Consider the following 23,962-nt stretch of genomic DNA (forward strand, 5'->3'; position numbering starts at 1 on the left):
CTTTGGCAGTCGTCCAGAATGTGTGACCGACTCCCTGTTCAAGTAAATGTATATGTCAACGTAGAGGCATCATTCTGTTGGCTGGGTTTTTTTAGTAGCAACTGTCAGTCTTGATTAAAGATGTATGTACACCTTTAGGGTGTCTGATTATGTTCACCTTCGTGGTGCATGATGTTGTAATGTTGATTGTTATTTAATGAAAGTTCACCTTTCCTTCAAAAAAAATGATGGTTTGTTTTTTAAAAATTTTAAATAATATGACATTATATATATTTTTAAATATATTAATTTAAATTCTAATCATAATAAAATAGGAAAAATGCTACATGTCAAGTGCATATTCCTAAATGCACACTTCCTCACCCAACAATAAATCCAATAACAATTCTTAAAAAATTAAGCCTAGTTTAGTTTACAGCACGAGTATTCTATTGGGAAAGTGAATCATTATTATTGGGAATAAAAGAGAGTGGAATAGAATATATATATATATATATATTCCTACTCCTTAGTTTGGTGACAATACATATATTTTAGTCGGAATCAAATCAAAATTACTAAAAAAACCCTATATTATTATTATTATTTTTTAAATAAAAAAACTCATATTGTAAAGAATTGAACTCTCCACCTTAGCACAAGCGCTAAACGATAATAATACCTTGGGCGGATAGGAATTGAGACTTTAAATGGTCCGCTCTTCTCTCCTCGTGATTGAAGCTGACCCCAGAAGTTGGGTATTCCTTCTTAAGAAGACACTAAACCTCCCGATCTTGCTAGCCGGGCTCAGTCTTTCAAGATTCAATCTTTCCCCTTCCCTCGATCTTGGTTCCAAGGGTTCATAAGGGAGAGTAAAGCGAAGGTCTTGACCTGGAAGGATCGAAGAGAGCGCTAGTAGATCGAGCTGTAGGTGCATGGACTTGGCTAGTGAAGCACAACCACTCTTCTTTCCATAGAGAGTGCTACCCTAGAGTAAAAATTGAAAATGTGGGTGGGGTGGTCGGCAACCCCCGAAGCCCATCGGTGGTGGCCAAGCCACCCCCGAATGCTCTGGGAATGGTCGCACCACCCCCGGCTCCAAACTATGGCTGGCCGACCAACCACAATTTAACGTGGGTTTATTTATTTTATTTAGTTTTTAAAAAAGAAAAAGTTTGATAGAAAATAGAAAATGAAGAAAGATTTTTCCTATAAAATGTAATAGTCTATTCTTTAAAGAAATAGGTATTTCTCTTCATAAAATAATAGTTATTCTTATTAGAATAACTATTTTAAAGAATAAACCTATACCAAACAAAGTAATAATTCACTTTATTCGAAAAATTTATTTCGTGAACTAAACGAGGTCTTAATGTAACCCATAACATTTCTTATGAAATAAATATACTACCCGTTTCATTATGAAATGGAGATAATCATCGTCGTCGGTGTGTTTGGTTCGAATAATATTATACTTTTTTTAAAAATAAATCATATTTTATTTAATTTTTTAAAATTTTATCTTACAAAGATTCATATAACAAATTCAAAAAATATTTAGAATCAATATCCAAACAGACCGTTACGGCAGGCAGATCCGTAGGATCATAACCTATTTGGTGGGTGCGCCTATCAAGAAATTAGCAGACGATGCAAGAGATCTATGTTCTAGAGTGGACGTGGAGTAGTCTCTGAAATGGTGAACAGAGGCTCTTCCCGCTACAGGACTTCTTTAACTGCTAGATTTCTCCCAAGAAAACGATCCCCTTATGCCATCACACTATACATTATCTCTCTCTTTGCTTTCTCCATGTTCATATTTCAGTTCTTTACGAGGAGTATGTTGGAGGACGATGAACAAAAATCAAATTTTCCTGAAGAATTTCAGTCTAAGCAGGTATGGTGGTTTCTCAAACTCTCTGTTTTGGTGGTTTTCAGAGTTGGGTTTTACTTCTGGTGGCGTAAATTTTTTTATGGATAGCTGGGATTTGGGTAGAATTTGAAGACTTTGTTTTTTGATGTTTGCATTTTCATTCTGGGGCTTGTGTTTTTGTGGTTATAATTATAAGGGATTTGCTATTTTGTGGTTTTTTCATAAAATTGGCCATTATGTAATTTATGTTTACATGTATTTGTTTACTGGTTACAGAGAAGTCCATGGGGACTTGGATTTGCTTCTGTGATGGATCCAAAATAGAAAATTGGGGAGCTTATATAAAAGTTATGAACTAATTGTTACATTTATTAGAGGAACGTTGAAGCTTGGTTGTGGCTGTGAGGGTAAATTCAAGACATAATTTTTTTATTTTTTTTTTATTTTTTTATTTTTATAAGTATATATATATATATATATATATATATTGTTAAGCATATTGTGTGTGATCATTATATTTGCTAAAATATAATTGGGGGGGTGCCTTTGTTTGTTTTATGCAATCCTTACTAGTATTATTCATTTTAGCTAGGGCAGAAAGAAACGGAATTTGTACAAACGACGAGTCTTTGTAATGGACCAAAAGTAATGGAGATGTCTAGATCTTTTAAATCTAAAACTTTTATGTCTTGGCATAGCATGTCTTTGCACCATGGTTCAGTGGGTAACTTCAGATCATTAGGATTTCTCTGACAATCTCAATATGTTAACTACCCCAAATAGAAAAGAAAAAAATAAATTCAGCTGGAATACCCCAAGATGACCTATTGAGCTCTTCAATCATCATTACTGAGAGTTATTACCCGTTAGGCTAGGTGGAAACCAAACTTAAGTGGTGAATATTGGACTACATTGCTGGAACATTGGTTCTTAGAACATTCTAATCCACATAATTGTGGTTTGTATTTACAAGGGAAAGATGCCAAAATCTGGGACAAGTATTCTCTCAATTTTAAGTGAAATGGAGATGAGTCATTTCATGGGCAAGATTTTATTTTGTCGCATCCAATGTGTGCATGATACCACGTTATTTAAATTTTTTGAATAACGTGTCAACATATTCAATACATGGCATCATGTATATCATTAGTCGCGAAAAATTAAAATCTTGACCTTGAAATGAATCATCTCCATTTCAAATAAAATGGAGAAGATCATATTCCCAAAGGGCAACATCTGTAGGTACTGCTTTGGCAACAAGAAAATATAATGTGAGCTTATTGTTCTTTCAATTATTCTCCCCTTCTTGACATTGTGCTGGTTATTTTTAAGGAAAAATTACTAAATTGATCTCTAAGGTTTAGGCTTGTATCAAATTGATCCCCGTGGTATACGAATTATCTTGTAGCTCCTTCTTGTAAGCTTTTTGTATCAAATTGATCATTCTGTCCAATTCCGTACAAATTCCGTCCATTTTTCTAATGGAGCTATTGTAAAATTACAATTTTATCTCCATTTTTTTTTTTTTTAAAAAAAAAAAAAAAAAAGTAAGTAAAAAACTAAATTATGTTTGTGCTCCATTGCACTTTCAATGAGATTGAATTACTTATAAAAAAATTTCAATAAAAAAAATGAGGGGGCGACCTCCATCTATGAAAGGAGGCAGCCCCTCATTTGGTGAGGGGTGGCCTCCCTCAAAAAGAGGTGGGTGGCCCCCAATCTGCTGAGGGATGGACAACCACCCTGCATAGGGGAGGTGCTGCCACCCCTCTATGAGGCTGCTCCTCACCAATGAGAGGCAGCCCCCTTTTTTTTAATTATATTTTTTGATTTTTTAATTTGAGAATAAAATTATGATTTCATAAGGACTCCGTCTGAAAAATAGATGGAATTAAATATAAGGATCATTTTAATACAAAAGTCTTACCACAAGGAACTTTATGATAACTTTTGTACCCCAAAAAACGATTTGATTCAAATCCAAACCCCATGAATTAGTTTAGTAATTTTCCTTATTTTTAATCTACACTAGAAGTATCTCACTATTTTGTAGCATAAGAGAAAAGCTATCTTTTCTACTTTAAATATAGCATTTCTCTAGGTTCGTTTTTGTTGAGTTAAGAAGTATACAAAATGAACCAGCAAAAAAGGAGAAAGAAAAACGGTATTGAAAATGCAAAAGTAATTATTGTTTCGTTAAAGCACAAGTCTCGCATATCAAGTCATTTTTCTATGGCGTTATGCTTATGAGAGAGAGGCTTTGTGGAGATCGGTAGCCGACCTTAAGTATGGGAGTCGATGGGGTGGTTGGTGCTCTAATGGAGTCAGCTGGTCTTATGGGGTGGGTTTCTTGAAATTTATTAGAAGAGGTTGGGATGAAGATTTACTAGATTTGAGGTGGGTGATGGCTCCGAGATTAATTTTTGGCGTGATGTGTGGTATGCGGAGCAACTCCTCAAGGAAGCTTTTCTAGAGTTTAGCATCGGTTGCTTAAGGGGTGCTTTTGTGGCAGATCATCTTCAATTCATTAATGTCTCTCTTCAGTGTAACGTTAATTTTGTAAGAGCGAGGTTTGGTGTTCGAAAGAGGTGCCGGGTTCCTTTGGAGTGGGTGTGTGGAAACATATTAGGAGGGGTGGGAGAAGTTTTGTAATTTTGTTCATTTTGAGGTAGGGGATGGGTCACATATTAATTTCTGGCATGAATTGATGGTGTGGGGATAGATCTTTGAAGTAGTGCTTTCCAGTTCAGTTTAGTATTGTGAGGAACAAAGATGCGATGGTGGTGGATAACTCGGTTGTTCATAATGGAGTTATTTAATAAAATGTTCTTTTTACGAGGCAAATCTAGGATTGGGAGATGGAGGTGGTTCTTTCTTTCTTTGAGCAGCTTTACTCCACTTCGGTTTGACATGGAGAGGGAGACAGGTTAGTTACGAACCCCTCTAAAAGGGGTTTATATGAGGTGAGATCCTATTATGAAGTGCTTATTAGGAAAAATTGCCCATCATTTCCGTGGAAGAGTATTTGGCGTATTAAGGCTTCGACAATGGTGGCTTTCTTTGTATGGTCAGCAGCTTTGGGTAAAATTTTGACGCATGATAACTTGCATAAAAGAAATGTCGTAGTGATTGAGTGGTATTGTATATGCAAAAAGAATGGAGAGTCTATTGATCATCTGTTGCTTCACTGTGAAGTCGCCCGTGATCTTTGGAGTTACATTTTTATTTTATTTGGGATAGAGTGGGTTATGCCATGAACGGTGTTGGAGTTGTTGACTAGTTGGGGCGCATCGGTTGGGTATGGTCGTGCTAAAGAAGCTTGGCGTTTAGCTCCATTGTGTTTATTGTGGTGTATTTGGCGGGAACAGAATGCGCGGCTCTTTGAAGATGTAGAGACATCAATTGTGGAAATACGGAAGCGTTTGTTCAATATGTTATATCTTTGGATAGCATCCCATCATTGTTTGAATGGTTTTACTTAAGTAGAATTTTTAAATTTATTCTCTTCTTGTCCCATTTAAGGGCTCTCTTGTATACTTTCCGTGTGTAAGGGTTGCATTCCTCTATGCTTTCAATGAATTGAATTGCAATTACTTATAAAAATAAAAATAAAAATAAAAAATTGTAAGAGGAAGGCACAATTGGGAGTTTGAATTCTTTACTTCGTTCTTCAATCAGTTGTATTCCATTAGTTTGAAACAGGACGATCTAGACAAGCTTTGTTGGAATCCTTCCAAGAAAGGGTTGTTTGATGTAAGATCGTTTTATAATGTCTTAATCCCCATGACAACACTCTTTTCCCTTGGAGGTGTATTTGGAGGTGTATTTTCCCTTCGAAAGTGGTTTTCTTTACTTGGTCAGCCACGTTAGGTAAGATCCTCACTTTGGATAACTTGATAAAGTGATATAGCGTGTGGTAGATTGGTGTTGCTTGTGTAAGAAGAGTGGGAAAACAGTTGGCCACCTTTTACTCCATTGTGAAACAGCTAGTGCCTTGTGGAACTCTATCTTCGGCTTGTTCGGTTTAGCATGGGCCATGCCTCGTCGAGTGAGAGATCTCTTAGCTTGTTGGTGAGGGCAGTTTGGTAGTCCTCAAAGCGAAACTGTTTGGAAGATGATTTCACTTTGCTGGATGTGGTGTATTTGGAAAGAAAGAAATTACCGAAGTTTCAAAGACACTAAGTGGACATTGGCAGAGTTAAAGGCCTTCTTCTTTAATACCCTTTTCCATTGGGTGGCTGCTCTTGATTGTTCTTATGTTTCTAGTTTTCATGACTTGTTTGCTCTTTTTTCTTTTTCTGGTTAGGCGTTTCTTCTTTATATTTCATGTGTACTTGGGTGCACCCTCCAGTTTTAATGAATTTCAATTACTTATCAAAAAAATATGGTAACGAAGAGTTATTCTCATAAAATGAATATGGCTAAATTATTAGTCTTATCAAGCTAGTATCTTATTTTTCATTTCCTGAACAAAACAGAGAATAATGTGATGCATTCTCCGTAATGTTTAATAGGCATTCTAAATTTTACAAAACGATGATAGGCTTTGTTGGACGCCCTAAAAAAGTAGACCTTTTGAGGTCAAATCCTTTTACAAGGTTTTTCCTAACGTTGACTCCCCTTTCTCTTGGAAGAGCATTTGGAGGATTAAGGCTTCTTTGAGGTTGTTTTTCTTTAATTGGACAGCTTCCCTTGAAAAATTCTCACTTTAGATAATCTCTGCAAGCATCACATCATAGTGATAGATCAGTGTTGTATGTGTAAAAAGAGTGGGGAAACCACATATCATCTTCTTCTTCATTGTGATGTCGCGAAAGAGCTGTGGATCATGGTATTTCAGATGTTTGGGCTAGAGTGGGTTATGCTTAGATAGGTGTGGATCTTTTGGCGTGTTGGAATAGAAGAGTCGGCCATAATGATATCAATATTGTGAGCACAATTCCTTCCTTTTTAATGTGGTGCACTTGGAGAGAAAGGAATGCTCGAAGCTTTGATAATCGAGAGAGAATGAGCTCGGATCTACAGACTTATTTTCTTAAATCCCTATTTGAGTGGATCTCTACTACTGCCTTTTTCCATGTCTCTAACTGCTAATTATTATTATTATTATTATTTGTTCTTGATTGTTGGGTGTTTCTTTTGTATATATACTTCTTTTGTACTTGGGTTGCGCCCCTTGCGCTTTTAATGAATTTCCTTACTTATGAAAAAGAAAATTACAAATCAATTTTGAAAAAGTTTTCTGAGAATTTTTTTTCCTTTTTTATTATTAAAATATGAATAACAAGACTGTCCTTTAATTCAACACTTCAGGTGCCCGAAAAATAACTTTCGAGTGTTTCTTTTGTATACTTCTTATGTACTTGGGTTGCGCCCTTTGCGCTTTTAATGAATTTCCTTGCTCATAAAAAGAAAATTACAAATCGATTTTGAAAAAGTTTTCTGACAATTTTTTTTCCTTTTTTTATTATTAAAATATATACCTATCAAAATTATTAAAATATGGATAATATGGCTGTCCTTTAATTCCAACACTGCAGGTGCCTGAAAAACAACTTTGGGATGCTCCTTTTAGCTATGGTTTACATCCATGTGTCAAGCCCACTTCTAAATATAAAGGTTAGACTTACATACGTGGTATTCATGTATATATAATTTTGGATGAATGAAACTATATTAACAAAGCACTTACATTTTTTGTGTGTGGAAAATATTTGTTTGCTCCTCTTAAGCTTGCTCTCTGTACCATATTTCTTAAACTTTTATTCAGTACTGTCAAGTGTATGGTAGGCTATGTTTGCCAGTGCTTTTATTTTCAATGTTCTGATCTTAGTCACTCAAAACAAATACATTAACAAACAACTCAAAACACAAAATACCCCTCAAAATACAAATTACTTTTTATAAACCTATATTCTTCCCTTGTTGTAAGAATATTTGACAAAATCTATGCTTTACTTTTGCAAGGTAAGAGCTAACTTATTATTTAAAAAAAAAAAAAAAATTATTTGGTTGGTGGTGTGGCCACCCTTGTCCTTGTCAAGGTTGCCGCGCGTCCAACCTGATTTGTCGACCAGATAGCAGCCACGCCTCCATTGAGGGTGGCCACACAACTACTTTCTCCTTTTCTTTTCTTTTCATTTTAAAAAAAGAAAAAAAAACATAAAAAACATTTACAAGATTCTACATCTATTTGGGTTTCTCAAAATAAGCAGGTCTACTTTATAGATAATATTTTCTCAAATATGGACCCACAACGCTTTGCATGGTGTCTTGGGGATCTTGTCGGGGCGAAGCCTCGGATACCCTGGTTATATATATATATAGACCCACTAGAATACACTTCTAAAAACAACTCTCATATTTATGTCACATAAAAACACTCTTTCAAGCTAAAAACACAAAACGCTCCCCAAAATACGACGTTAGCATAGATAACCGTAGTTCTTGTCTTATACCAGACTATATCCTTGTTTTGATACTTCAAGTTCCTCAATCACTCTGCATAACTCTCTCTCTCTCTCTCTCTCTGAATTTTGTTTCACTATGTCAGCTGCCCAACTATCAGAGCACTATATTACTGTGCGAAGTAATGGAGGATTAAATCAGATGCGCACTGGTGTAAGTTACTGACCATTATGTATCCTGCACTGTTGGCTATTGACTACGTTATTTATTTTATATATCTTTTCTCTGCCATCATATTTTTGGATAGCGCCCCATCATAGTTTGAGTGTTTTTAATTATGTAGACTTTTTAAATTTATTCTCTGTTCGTCCCTTTTAGGGGTTTTCTTGTATACTTCCCGTGGGTTGCGCCCCTTTGCACTTTTTAATAAATTGCAATTATTTATCAAAAATATATATATATATATATATATATATATATATATATATATCTTTTCTCTGCCAATGCAGAGTCATATTTTGCAGCTGCTATTTAAAATAAGAAAACTTATAGTGAGTTAAGATAGCTCCTCCTGTCTGACCATACAATTTTTGTTGACATCCTTATACTTAACAAATCCACCTTATAAATCAAGAATTTGGTTCATGATGCGTATATTGCAGAGTTCGAGCGTGATAAACTTCTGTCCTATTGTAAAGTGCTTTAGTAACCGTTGGTCAAGTAAGCATAAGCAAATTCCATACTCAGTGAAATGAACCCTTGTGGATTGCACATTTGTTGTATTAATTTTTTTTTTTAGAAGTAATTGAAATATCATTAAATGCGTTAGGTATCCCCAGGTACACTAGAAGTATACAAGAGAAAAAACCTAGTTATAAGCAAAAAGAACAAGGAAATCATGATAACTAATCACCAAAAGAAAAATAAAAGCAGTTGTCAAAAGATACAAAGTACTGAAGAATAAAGACTTAATCTTCTTCAAAGTCTTCTCACGGTCCATAAAACTTATGTCTTTCTTTTTCCTCCATAGACACCATAAAAGGCACAAAAGCACCACTTTCTACACAAAAACACTTTGAGTGCTACCGGTAGTTCACCAACAAGCATACAAGTCGACTACTCATTTAGGCACAACCCAAGACAGCCCAAATCGATTGAAGATCACATTCCAAATGGCACAGGCAACCTCACAATGGAAAAGAAGGTGGTTCACAGGCCTATTCCTTTTATACATGCAGCACCTATCGACCACAATGACTTGCCGCTTCTTGAGATTATCCATGGTAAGTATCTAACCTAAGGTTGCTGATCAAGCAAAAAAGGCCACCCTCAAAGGAACCTTAGTCCGCCAAACACTCTTTCATGGGAAACGAAAGCCATCTTTGCATCCCATGACACTGTAAAAGGATTTAATAGCAAACAACCCTCTTTTAGAGGAGATCCTCCACAACTTGTCTTCACCTTCCCATCTCACTCTAACTAAATACAACGTCCTGAAGAACGAAGCAAAGATATCCACCTCTTTATCTTGAGCCACTCTAGCAAAGCTCACGTTCTATTGAATGGAAGCATCAGAAAGCTCCAAGAGAGACGCAACAGAAACATCATTTGCGCAAGCAATACCATATAAATTTTGAAAGGCTTCCTTAAAGGCCCTGTCCCCACACCATAGGTCATGCCATAATCTAGCTTTGGAGCCATCTCCCACCTCAAATCTGGTATGACTTGAAAACTTCCCCCAACTCTTCTTAATATTCCTTCATAACCCCACCCCATACGCCCCAAGAGGCTCGTTAGAACACCACCCATCTCAAGAACTTCCAAATTTAGAGTCCACCACCACCACTCTCCACCAAGTCTCTCTGTCAACCCCATAGCGCCAAAGTCATTTTCCTAAGAGAGCACGATTGAACATTAACAAGTTCCGAATCATCGGCTCTTTGAGTATAGCGAGACCAATGTGCTTCTTCTTAAATCCTCATTTCTGAGATCTTTTCTATATTGAGCCATTGTTTATGTTCCTAATTTTTCCTCAGAGAATTTGGTAGATCTTATTTGTTTCCTAGATTGTAGTAGTAGTTAGAGCTTTGGCTCTCTTGGTTCTCTTGTATACTCTTCGTATACGAGGGTTTTGCCATTTTTCAATAAAATTCTTATTATTCATCCAAAAAAAAAAAAAGTTCCGAACTCCTAATCGAGGCTTCAGAGATTGGCGAACAATATTTGAACTCTTTTCCTAGCTCACCCTATAAGAAATCACGTTGAAGCTTCTCAATACGGTAAGCAATACTTGCAGGGAGAGGAAAGAGGGACAAGAAGTACGTAGGTAAATTAGAAAGTACGCATTTAATTAGGGTAACTCTACCACCCTTAGACATATACATCATTTTCCAATTGGCCAAACAATGCTCTATCTTCTTAATAGTACCGTCCCAAATATGCTTAGCCTTATAGGAGGCCCCCAACGGTAGGCCAAGATAGGCAAAGAAGAAACCCCACAACCCAAAATACTAGCCAACCCATCTACATTATCAACATTTCCCACAGGAACCAATTCTGACTTAGCCAAGTTTACCTTCAAGCCCGAAACAACTTCAAAACATAAGAATAAGCACCACAATTGACGTAGATGATTTGGGTCAGCCCCACCATCTACGATTTTTCTATACTAAACAAATTCAAGAGAATTGCAGAACAAATTTGTGCATTAGATCGTGCATGCTGTGCTGAAACACCTTTAGGGGTTAGCTTCGTCTATTGAATTGCTGGGTAGTTGGGTGTCTTTTCTCCACGTTATCTCTTTTATTATAATTTTAGAATAAAAAAGATATGACAATTTAAGAGAGAGAGAGAGACAGAGAGAAAGAGTGTTGGTTTTTGCTGAACAATCATCCTGAACAGGCCCATAGTTGTGGCCATTATCATAAATGATATAATATACCAGCATCTGTGGCCATCTGAAATTCTAAAATCTTTACCAGACTTGCTGTCTCCAACTTTCATGATGGCATCATTTACTTTGATGGATTTGAACTCAAAAGCTAAGTGAGCCATTTTATTGGTACTAAAACAATATTGCAACCCTATACTAGAGACATGGAGCCTGGGGTCATCCAATTTCACATTTGAGGTCTTGAATATTTGAAATTAACTGATGATTGATCTATATGGATTCTTTTAATACATTATTGGTGTCAGTTATGTCTACCCAACTTTTGCTTCATATTTCGTCAATCAAAATTCAGTAACCATTCTTTTCTCCTGAAGATATCTGACATGGTGGCTGTTGCTCACATAATGAATGCAACTCTAGTCATTCCTCAACTAGATAAGCGTTCATTCTGGCAAGACTCTAGGTAATCCTGAGCATTATTTTCCCAATTCCAGCATTTTCTGAGTACTGTACTTCCTGATTTTTCTATTTTTTTTTCTTACACATTCTTTTGTCACGTATCCCTATGGCAGTATGTTTTCAGATATATTTGATGAGCTTCATTTCATTGAAACCTTGAAAGGAGACATCAGGATTTTGAAGGAGCTCCCTAAGAATTTAGAAATTGTTCCTCGGGCCCGGAAGCACTTCACTTCCTGGTCCGGTGTGGGTTACTATGAAGAGCTGACACAGTTATGGAAGGATTATCAGGTATGTAAAACATATTGGACTTAGATTCCAAGTTTTGTAGCCAAACTCTGGTCTGGGAGTGAGGAACTTACCTTACTGTAAGGTTCCTGCAGCTGAGCTTGGTATGACTGATCATTATTGCCAAGTTATATTGCATATCTCAAAAAATCTGAGGCATAACAGCTGTGAAAGTACCATTTCTTAAGTTTATATTTCTATGGGCGTGTTGACACATGCAGAAATGGAAAAGATCATTCTTTACAATGGAGTCATTACCATCTGAAGGTGGTTAAAAAGATTTGTTTTCCAAAAGGGTAAATATTGGTGAAGTAAATTTCGAAGCTGGATTTTCTAATCCAAAGATGATCCTATGCTTTTAACAGACAACACAATTTAGATACCATGATAAAACAAATCACATATGTTCTAAATGGTATGTAAGATGAAGTTGAATTTCATTAATCCCTTTTTTTTTTTTTTTTTATTTGCTAGAGCTGCCTAAACCTAGTAAGTTTTCAGTTGGCGAGTAATTGGGTTACGTTTGTTGAGTTTAATATAATAAACGAATATTATACCTAAAAGAGTGCTGACTATCAATTTTAGGGGTTGGTTTGATAAGTTTTCCTGAACTCGAGGATGCTTAATGAGTCTATTTGCGCAGGTAATTCATGTTGCAAAATCGGATTCTCGACTTGCAAACAATAACCTGCCTCTTGATATCCAGAGGTTGAGATGCCGTGCTTTATATCATGCACTCCGCTTCTCTCCCCCAATTGAGAGCCTCGGAAAGGTTTGACTTGCTGAATCTTTTGTGCCTTTTCTGTGACCATGATCCAGGTTTTATGTATTGGTTGTTGGCATCAAGTCCTGGTCCAGTAACTGTGAGACTGTTACTGAAAATTCTGAGATTCTAGATTGGATGGCTCAAATTTTGAAATGGTTGTAACACTTTTAAGATCGTGCAGCATTTTGAAACCTTATAACAAATACATATGTTGCATTGGCAGTGAACATGATCCTAGGTTTATTTTTCCTTTCAGTATTGATTCATTTAAGAGGTCTACTTTGGGGCTTCCTGATAAATTAGGTTCTGAGCATGCATGATGGTGACACCACAGAAGCTAGCGGAGCGGCTGAGAACACGAGGAGGAAGATATATAGCTCTTCATCTGAGATATGAGAAAGACATGCTGTCTTTTACCGGTTGTTCTTATGGCCTGACTGATAGGGAATCTGAAGAGCTGAGAACTATGAGGTGAGAAATTTTGTGTATGTGCACACACTTGCACCTAACCTTTACATGTCAGGTACATAGGTGAGAAGATGACAACCTTCCAACCTCTTTGTTATGTATCATTTTTGTAGTTCCACCCAAAGTGTTAATAATCTAAAGAGGTAAATGAGATGAATGAATTGCACCTCTGCATCCTCTCTCTGCCTTTTAGGTTTTAAATTTCAGTTTTGGGTCAAATTTTTTTCTTATGTAATAAAATGAACAAGAAAGAATGTCAAAAATTTTCTGTTTGTTCTGAATGTTGACAAAATAGTAGAAAATGATTGGAGTTTATTTTTTTATTTTTTAAAAAGGAATGAAATTATGTGTCAAAGTTTCTGATATTGTCGTCCAGAGAATGTGAAGGATTGCCCATAGTGGGGTTGTAGGATATCACTACCATCTGATATCGAAGGAAGCATCTCTTAAGTGGGTCTCAGCTAGCTTTGCTGGTAAAGCCCTTTTCTTTACAAGAGGCTTGGGGTCAAATCTTGTCTACACCAGAGGGGGATTTTAGAGAAGTGAGAGGGTTACCTTCCCCTGTATAAACATAGGCCCAACAGGTCTCCAATGAGCCCCTGCCGAAAAAACTGCAGTATTTCTCAAGGGTGGTTATTTTATATTGGTGCTGTTTCATTCTGTTAGTAGCTTACTTTTGTCATGTGATTCTTGTTTCTAGGGAGACCACAAACCATTGGAAGGTCAAAGAGATAAACTCAACAGAGCAGAGAATAGGTGGCTTTTGTCCACTAACTCCCAAGGAGGTTGGAATATTTCTTCGAGCTCTTGGTTATCCTCCATCAGCATTAATTTATATTGCCGCTGGAGAAATTTATGGTGGTAATACTCGCCTTTTGGAGCTTATGTCCCACTTCCCAAACGTAGTTCTCAAGGTGTGAATATTTTTTAGTTTGATTGCTTAGGAAAATTAGTTTCACCAAAATGATGAAGTGGTTGTTGGATTGGTGACAGGAAACACTTGCAACCCAGGAAGAATTGGAAGCGTTTGCTAGTCATGCGTCTCAAGCTGCAGCACTTGATTACATTATCTCTGTAGAGAGTGATGTGTTCATCCCATCGTATTCTGGTAATATGGCAAGATCTGTTGAGGGGCACCGCAGATATTTAGGCCACCGCAAGACGATCACCCCTGACAGGTAGTAATCAGTCAAAGAAATTATCCTAGGGAGTTGTCTAGGTACTGTTTGGAACTGATACATCAGGCCAGGCAAAGATAAACTTAGATTTCTGTTAGGATTTGAGATAAATGGCATGAAATCCATGTAAACATCTTCCCAAGTGCCCTCGTTTTTTGCATTGAGGTCTAACCTTTATGTTGCTATATGCCTTTAAGCCTCTTATGAATTCCCTTAATCCTCTATTCAAACACAAGAACTGGTATTTAATTTGCTTGTTTTTCTTTCCAACCATTATTGTTGGTACTATGCAGACACCTTACAGTATTTTTACTTGCATAAAACTTATTCTTTAAACAGGTCATTTATATCCTTGGTTTCTGCTTGTTTCATTGATTGAGTTGGTTGTCTTGCTACAAGCCAATGACATATCTCATAGTGGCACTTAAATCTTATTTCACTGGGATTTTATTTTTTTTTCTTGCTCTATTATCTCAACTATAATTTTGGACAATTTTGACCGCATCTTGACTAGCTTGATTAGAAACAAATTCTGAGGTTGTCATTATTTGAAGCCATGATGCATTATGTCTTTCTTTTCCTATGGAGAAATTTTCATTACTACAAACTATACCTGAGAAAATTAGAGAGGTGCATTAGGTTTTTTTTTTTTTTTTTTTCCCTTTAAGCATGATGTTATCCTTTTGTAGTACAATGATTTCCATGGATCTCACGTCTGTTCTTTCATCTCCTTTTATCTTCAGGAAAGGACTTGTCAAAGTTTTTGATAAGCTCGAAACCGGAGAGCTTAAAGAAGGATCCTCATTGTCATTTCTTGTGCGGCAGATGCACGAGAACAGGTAATAGAACCAATATTAATGTTATGACTCTATGAGTTGCAACCTCACACAATTAAATGACCCCAATCTATGAAATGGTGTTCATTATCACAAACAGAAACAAATTAAAGAAGAGTTTTTTTTCTCTCTAAATACAAATTTCCTTAATGAAATGACTTGTTTAAAACAAGATTTTACATGCTATGCAGAAACAGAACTTATCTCTTTTTTCCCAAAATTGCAGGCAAGGAGCTCCAAGGAAAAGAAGAGGTCCACAGCCGGGAATTAAAGGCCGAGCACGTTTTAGGACTGAAGAATCCTTTTATGAAAATCCATACCCTGAATGTATATGTGCTTCAAAAAAGCAACATGAAATGACATAAAGCCATGACAGTGCTAATGTTTAGTGTTGGCTTCATTTTGAGTAGAGGTACCCCTTGATTATGGTGATTAATATGAATGAAAAGCTCTGGTAATTGCCTAAATCTTTAGTTGCACACTTTTTTATTTTTTATTTTTATTATTATTTTCTCTTTGTGTGCCTAAATCAACTTGACCATTTCGAAGCGCCAAACATTTCATGCCTACTAAAAAGTAAAAAGCATGAAAACTCGGTGGGGTGGAGTGGGGATCATGGCCCTTTCTGGCTTTGAATTAAATATAGTTGTATGTTCATGTTTTTATCGAACTATCGATGTTATTTATATGTATTCTATTACCATTCATTTTATGTCATTTAAATGGTTTATCAAGCACGTGCTAAGTTGTTTCAAACATGTGACCCCCATAATGTGGTAGATCAAGTTGTAATGTACTTACCATATGTGATAGATCAAGTTGTAAGGTATTTTGGTCTTGTTCTCATGTTCAACTCTCATTTGATGCAAGTATTTATTAAGAGTAATGTTATTTAGTAGCTGTTATACGACTGTGATACAACTGGAATAACGTGATAATAAAAATCAACCATTGATTTTTTATTTTATTTGTACGAGTGTTGATTCAATAACTAATTTTTATTATCACATCATCAAGTTGTATATAAACCGTATACCAATTTACTAACAAGTATTACTTATTTATTAAATCTTGAACCTTTTACCATCACCCTTTAGTTGCAATCCCCTCTCCAAAAATTGTCTTTTTGTGATTTCTGATTTTAACCGAATTTCCTCGACTTGCAAACACTTTTCCAAGAGAGATTCAAACAGTATTAATAAAATTCGTTTTCAAAGATACGAAACAATTTGCAGAAACAAAGAACAAATATTTTTGTGGGGGCATTTGGATGGGAGTAATCTTTTAGGAATCTTTGGAATTCTAAAAGATTATTTCGTTTGGTTGCACTTACCCAACTGCCTTTTGTTGGGAATGTGGATTCCCTTCTTGAGAGGTGGGGAATCCACAATCCCTTGGCTTTGGGAAAAGTTTTTCTTTTTTTTTCTTTTAAATGACAAAAATGCTCACATTCCATTGCCATACGTTTTTATTAATAAAGGTGTTAATCCTCATCTTGTGCGTGCACTAAACCACAATCCTCAATCCTTACAAAAACTCTCTCCCTCTCCCTTGAGCCGACGAATCCCTCTCTCAAATCTGAGCGCCTGTTTGGTTTGATTCTTCGCATATTAGTGGTAAATTACATTCCTCCTTTCCATTTGCTTTTAGATTCTCAGATATTATCTTTATGTAAGACTTGCCATGTGCTTTGCTTGATATTAAATAAAGTTGTCCTGTGTTTTGGATGAATGAGATCCGTTAAAAATTGCTTCTTACTAGAATTGATTGCATTTTTTTGAACATGAATTTTGTTTGATACATGTTGCTGTGGAACACAAATTGGCTAGTAATGCAAAGAGAGATATGGCAATTGAAGAATTTTTCTTTTTTCTTTTCTTTTTTCCATATAATTTGCATGATGAAAGAAAAGTTGTTCTTGCCAATTTAAAAATCTCTTCAGTTTGATTATCAGGAACTGGAAGATGGAAGTAAAGCCATTCTTCCTTGTATGAGTGGATAAAGAAAATAGATCAAATAGTATAGAAATGAACGAAAAATTTGTAAATAAAAGTATGGAACTATTTTATTTTACAAAAAAATGAAAATAAACAGGTTTTATTCGGTTATAGATGAAAAATATAGAAAATAAATCAAATAGTATAGACTGATTATATATTGGAAAATTAAGAAAAACCATGGTTTATATATAGTTTTTCTTCCCAGTCATTTTTTGTTTAATTTTTAATTAGTTTTGTATAAACAACATTATGTACTTGAAGAGATAAACATAACGATATTTTAGTAAGAATAAATAGTTTCCACAAGATGCTTAGGAGTAAACCAATCATGAGAATATTTTTGGCAATCCTATCAGATCCTTAATCATTTTCAAACATGGGTTTAGTCATAAAAATCTGGCAAAAAGATGAGCAGTTCAGGGAGTAATTCTAGAAATCTCTCATGTGTCACTCTTATATCCCTCTAAAAATAAGGTGGATTTTAAAATTACTATTTGATTAAAATTCAATAGTAATCAATCACAAACTAATAGTAATTATACAAGCCACCTCCTTTTGACAATTTTGATATGACACTGTTGTTTGTAGAATCAAAAGCTTTGTTGTTTAGGGGGCTAAACCCAAAGTTCTTTAAACCCTTTTAATGCCCCCTTATTAAACCCAAAGTGCTTTATTTTATTTTATTTTTATTTTTATTTTTAATTGAATAATGTTGTGTTTGAAATTTATGAAGAAAAAAAAAATCTCAAAATTGATTAAAATAATTTCTTTCTACCTCTGGTGTTTGCAAACAACTGATTTTTTATTTATTTTTTTGTAAATGAATATGTCAATAATACTGTAAAAAAGACAAAATGGTGTCCCTATTCGCTTGACATTCTGCAAAACATAGGCCATATAGTCTCCACCTCACCTCCCCTATATATATATATATATATATATTTATTAGTGTTGATGATGACACTAACGGAATCCGTCAACAGAATCCGTCAAGTGTTTTAATGGAATTTAACTGCAATGATTAAATTGTTATTTTGGCCTACCCTAAAGACCTCTAAATTATTTTTTATTCCTCAAGAAACGATTTTTAATTTAGGCCAACCACAAAGATTGATTTTGCATTTTCTTTAAAAGAATAGTTTAGTTTACTTTTTTTTTAGTTTTTTATTTTATTTTGTAAGAGAATAAATTATTATAGGAATATAATAAAAAAATTGGTCTTTTCGGCACAACTTGGATTTGAAAACTTGTTTCGAGGAAAGTTTTGGAAACTTGTTTTTTTATTTTTTATTCCATTGAATTCAATAGTTTCTTCTTTTTCCTTCTCTTTTTTTTTTTTTTTTTGAAAAAAAAAAAGAAAAAGAAAAAGAAAAAAAGGAATAACGACAAAGAATAAGTGCATCTACTTAATTAAAAGGTTAGACTTACTAAGATGGACAAATAAAATGGGGGAGCGGGGAGTAACATGTATTTGTTAGGCTACGAATCTTTTGATGCACTCTCTCTTTTTGGCAACATTCTATATGTTATTTCCATTTCATTTCCTGCGTATATAAAACCAGTGATGTTATTGTGGTGGCTGTATTTGAATTCATGTTAGTGATATTCTTTTCTTGCAGAACACGTATGTTCTTTGTATGATTTTTCCAGAATGAGAGTATGAAGAATGGAGCACCATTTAATTTAAGGAGGAAGACTGGAAGATGAGGAGCGGCCAGGATTTTGGGTGAAGGGGTAAAAAAAAAAAATATCGATGAATAAAAAAAAAATATAGTTGAACAAAAATTAATTAAAAAATTTAGCTAACGCAATAAATAAATAATTGATCAAAATTAAACTAATGTTTAAAACATATAAATGTAACTTACAATTTAATTCAGTTGTCTTCGACGAGTTTTCATACCTTGAAATCGCTGCATGATTTTTTCATTGCTGATAGTTTTAAATATATCCTTCTCAATGTATGTGACCAAACAATCATTCATCCATTAACAATATTTATTGCTGAAAATGATCTTTCAACCGTTGTTGTCGCAACTGGCAGAATCAATGACAATGTCACCAATAAATAAACTAATGGATAGGTGATATTTTTTTTTCATCTCTATCATTTTCTTAGCAAGTTGTCCAATCCCTTTAAGTGTTGCAAATTTTTCACTAGAACACATGTCAATGATATTTGTTTCAAGTTGGTTGTCCAAGATCATAAGTTGAACTGTTGAAAAATTATTCTGGTAAAACTGAGCAAGACTAAGTATATTATCTGTTGGGACAAGTGGCTTATATTTGCAGGTGACCGTCTAGATGGCTCAAAGGGGCGTCCGAACATCCTCCAGTGTTCAATGAAGCGTCCGAACAGGTCAGCAGACAGGAACCACAGGGAGTTCTGTTCGCTTAGGTGTCCGAACAGTTCAGCGAACACCTAGACCCGAGAGCACCTGTTCAATGTGGTGTTCGAACAGCAATGCGATGGCTGTGAACAGGGAAGACCTAATGTAGTCGTCTGTACGCTAGGTTGTTGTCGTCTGGACGCGCATCTAGAGAAACGCGAATTAGTGCCTAGGGAACTAGGGTTTTTTTGGGGGCTACAAGGATTACTATATATATGTTGTATTGTAACCCATAACAGACAGATTATTGAATATAGCCGCACTCACTCCTGTGGACGTAGGCAAATTGCCGAACCACGTAAATATTGTGTTGTTCTCTCTCTTTTTATCTCTTTTTCTTCTTGAAAATAATTTATTGACTTCAAATTTAAACCAAGTGTGTGTGTTTGTGTGCAAACAATTATCTTAAATGCGGAATTTAAATAAGACAAGATATTTGTTACGAAGTGAAAACTCTATGAAGAGAAAAAATCACTCCGGGACAGCCAAACCCAGGAAATCCACTATCCAAAAACAAAGCTAGTTACAAGATACTCGTACTCACATACCTTTATGCAGTAGTCATACCTCTAACTCTGACATGTAACCCAACACGAACGCCTCCCAACCAGATCTTCCACCTGAAGAGGTTTTTGATGAATTCTTTTACCTGAGGGTCAACCCCTAAGATAGACTTCACACGATCAAATCACACACTGGCAAAAGCTAGAGAGCTAGCAGATCTTCAATATCTCCCTAAACACCCTCTATAAGCTATAAGGAATTCTCTATCGAATTATGTACTAAACACAAGCCTAGAGCCCCCTTTATATAGGCTTTACAAACCCTTTTTCAACTCAGATTCGGACTCTGGGACGCGCCTGTCCGGACGTTTCTCTTGACCGTCTGGATAGTCAGGTTGTAGCATTTTTCGTTAGCTTTCCAATGACACCAATTTCATCCCAATCCGATATTTGAGCAAAAAGTTATGATTAAAATACTAGAGGTTGTCCGGACGGCTTGACCGAGCGTCCAGACGGTCAACTGCAACCGCCTTTCCAAAATAGTGTTAAAAGCTTCCATAACAAGGCCGCGTCCTGACAGTGTTTCCTTAGCATCCGGACTGTTGCACTTCTGCTGCACAACTTGCCTTACCAAGGTTAGCGTCCGGACGGGAACACCACATCGTCCAGACGATTTGCAGCTGTCTTCCCATATCTGTGTCTAAGACAGAAACCCTATTACTTGTCGAACTCTAAATGGCATCCGGACGGTATTGCAACGTCGTCCGGACGGATACACTTGAATACTGGATTCTTCTCGAACTCTTAATAGCGTCTGGACGATTTGTCATTACGTCCAGACAGATTCAATCTTGAACAATTCAAAGTTTCTAGACACTGATGGGAGTCCAGACGGATGTTGCTAACTGATGAGCGTCCAGATGGGAACACCACATCGTCCGGACGGTTACTTGGGATCCGACTTCTCTGAGTTGGAATCTGCACAGAATCTTTCTTGAACACTGAAATAGCCTTCATGAAGCTTGTGACACTTGCAATTTGTCATAATACGGCTCTTTCCACATCAGAGAAATAAACTCTGAATAGCTAAAGACTCTTAAATATATGGCATTCCTGTGAAAGCAGCAACATTATATAATAGTGATTTTGTCAACAGAATGCAACCAATAAAAAACTAACACTTCTCATATTATTCATCATTGGTGTATGCACGGTAACAAAAGATCACAACAATTGGTATTAGAGCCAGGTTTGAGAACCAAGTTCTTCGATTGCTGGGGTTGGCACATCTTTTGTGAAATTCGATGTGATGAAGTTCGATGGAACGGGCAATTTCGGGTTATGGCAAAGGCGTGTCAAGGATTTGTTGGTGCAACAAGGTATGGTAAAAGGCGTTATATGGGACAAAACTAGATGATATGGCAGACATAGATTGGAAAGAGCTCGAGGCAAAGGCGGTGGCTACGATTCAGCTTTGTCTAGGAGATGACGTGATGTCTCATGTCATGGACGAAGAATCTCTGGCGACAGTTTGGTTGAAACTAGAAAGCCTATACATGCCCAAGTCGTTGACTAACAAGCTCTATCTAAAGCAGCGGTTGTACGGGCTGAAGACGGTGGAAGGCTCGGACTTGAGCCAACACATCAATGTGTTCAATCAAATAATCGGTGATTTGAAGAGGCTTGATGTGAAGTTCGAAGATGAAAAAGTAAAGATGACTTCTAATTAATTGTGTGTGTGTGTGTGTGTGTGAATAGTGTGCAACAAAATATTAAATGTGGAATTTAAAGGAGACAAATATTTTGTTAACGAAGTGAAAACTCAATTAAAAGAAAAACCACTTCGGGCCAGCCAAACCCAGAATATGCACTATTCAGAAGACAAAGCTAGTTACAAAGCAATAACACTGACATACCCTGATGTAGTGGTTGTACCTTGAACTCTGACGTATAACCCAACACGAACGCCTTCCAACTAGGTCTCCTACCTGAAGGGGTCTTCAATGGAATCCTTTATCTTAGGGCTCCTCCTAAAATATACTTTACAGCTAATCAAATCAGACACTGGCAACAACTAAAGAGCTAGCAGATCTTCAATATCTCCCTAAACACCCTCTCTAAGCTATAGAGAATTCAATACCAAATTCTGTAAATAATACATGCCTAGAGGCCTCTATTTATAGGCTACAGAAGACCTAAATCAACTCTGATTCGGTTTTCTCTAGGCGGTGTCTATACGCAAGCTGAGGCCGTCAGGACGGTGAACTTTGCAACCGGCTTTCCATAAAGCGCTGATTTTCTTTCCTGAATAAGGTCACGTCCGGACGGTGTTGCCCTAGCGTCTGAACGGTTGCACTTCTGCTGCACTCAATTTTCATAATAAGGCCCGGCGTCCGGACGGTGTTGCCCTGACGTCCAGACGATTGCAAATCTTCTCCACTTCTTGCCTTATCAAGGATAGTGTCCGGACGGTGTAGACCTGATGTCCAGACGATTACAGCTGTCTTCCCATATCTATGTTTGCGAAGGAAATCATTTTACTTGTCGAACACTGACTGGCGTCCGGACCGTATTGCCACGTCGTCCGAATGGATGCACTTGAGCGCAGAATTCTTCAGAAACTCTGAAAAGCGTCCGGACATGTTGCCATGACGTCCGGACGTATGCAAACTTGAACTGTTCAAAGCTTCTTGACACTGATGGGCGTCCGAACGATATTGCCACATCGTCCGGATGGATGTTGCTGACTGAAGAGCGTCCGGACTCTAGACAAGGCCATCCGGACGGAATCTTGGGATCCGACTTCTCTGAGTTGAAATTTGCACAAAATCTTCCTGAAACTTCTGAAATAGCCTTCTTCATACTTGTGACACTGAACTTGTCATAATAAGGCTCCTTCCATCTTAGAGAAATAAACTCTATATAATTTGAAGATTCTTGAATATACGGCATCCCTGTGGAAACAACAACATTACATGATAGTGATTTTGTCAACAAAATGCAGCCAATCAAAAACTAATGAAAGACGAAGACAAGGCGTTGATGATGTTGAATTCACTCCCAACTTCTACCATGTATGAAAATTTGGTTACAACTCCGACATGGGGGAAAGAGTCCTTGGATTAGAGGACGTTACCGGAGCCCTACTGGCGTTTCATCAAAGGAATAAAGTTAGTGATGAAAGTTCTCAAGGAGAAGGGCTAATTGTGAAGGGTAACCAAGAACGTGGAAGAAGCAACAACAAAGGGGGTTCGAATGCAAGGAATTCTTGGTCAAAGTCGAGGAAGAGGAAGGATGTCAATTGCTACAAGTGCAGGAAGAAAGGGCACATGAAGCAGGATTGTCCAGACCTGAAAAATAAAAAGAAGGACGACAATAAAGAAGGTTCCTCAAGGTCTGCAAACGTAGTAGAGGAAGATTCAGACGCTGTTGATGGTGATATGCTCTCTATTGCACAAACTTCATAGCATCCTATGGATTCTTGGCTTCTAGACTCAGCATGTTTGTTTCATGTGACGTCCAACAGAGATTGGTTTGACACCTACAGGTCAGTTAATTATGGTATAGTTACTATGGGTAATGGTGCACATTGTAAAATTACTGGCATAGGAAATATCAGAATTAAAATGTTTGATGGTGTGGTTAGAACGTTGTGTGATGTTAGGCATGTACCAGATGTAGAGAATAATCTAATTTCATTGGGTACTTTAGACTCTAGCTGGTTTAGTTATAAGTCTGAAGGCGGGATAATGAAAGTGGTTAAGGGTGCGATGGTAGTGATGAAGGGAGAAAAGAATTCGAAGAATATCTATAAACTGTTAGGTAATACAGTTGTAGGCGGAGCAGCTTCTGTGGAGTCTGAGTCTAATAATATTGTCTTGTGGCATATGCGTTTGGGTCATATGGGTGAGCGAGACATGT

General features: G+C 36.5%; 1 protein-coding gene across 1 annotated transcript; it reads left to right on the plus strand.

Moving 5' to 3' along the window:
• The first annotated feature begins 1,562 nt into the window (after positions 1–1,562).
• LOC133856472 (O-fucosyltransferase 38) lies at positions 1,563–15,615 on the plus strand. The gene is made up of 11 exons (XM_062291507.1): positions 1,563–1,876; positions 7,393–7,471; positions 8,406–8,473; positions 11,528–11,616; positions 11,726–11,903; positions 12,544–12,672; positions 13,001–13,137; positions 13,835–14,048; positions 14,128–14,312; positions 15,056–15,151; positions 15,375–15,615. The coding sequence occupies exons 1-11, from the start codon at positions 1,676–1,678 to the stop codon at positions 15,511–15,513; spliced, it is 1,515 nt and encodes a 504-aa protein (XP_062147491.1). The 5' UTR covers positions 1,563–1,675; the 3' UTR covers positions 15,514–15,615.
• The last annotated feature ends 8,347 nt before the right edge of the window (positions 15,616–23,962 follow it).

Source organism: Alnus glutinosa, chromosome 14, assembly GCF_958979055.1.
Source record: "Alnus glutinosa chromosome 14, dhAlnGlut1.1, whole genome shotgun sequence".
NCBI classification, from domain to species: domain Eukaryota; kingdom Viridiplantae; phylum Streptophyta; class Magnoliopsida; order Fagales; family Betulaceae; genus Alnus; species Alnus glutinosa.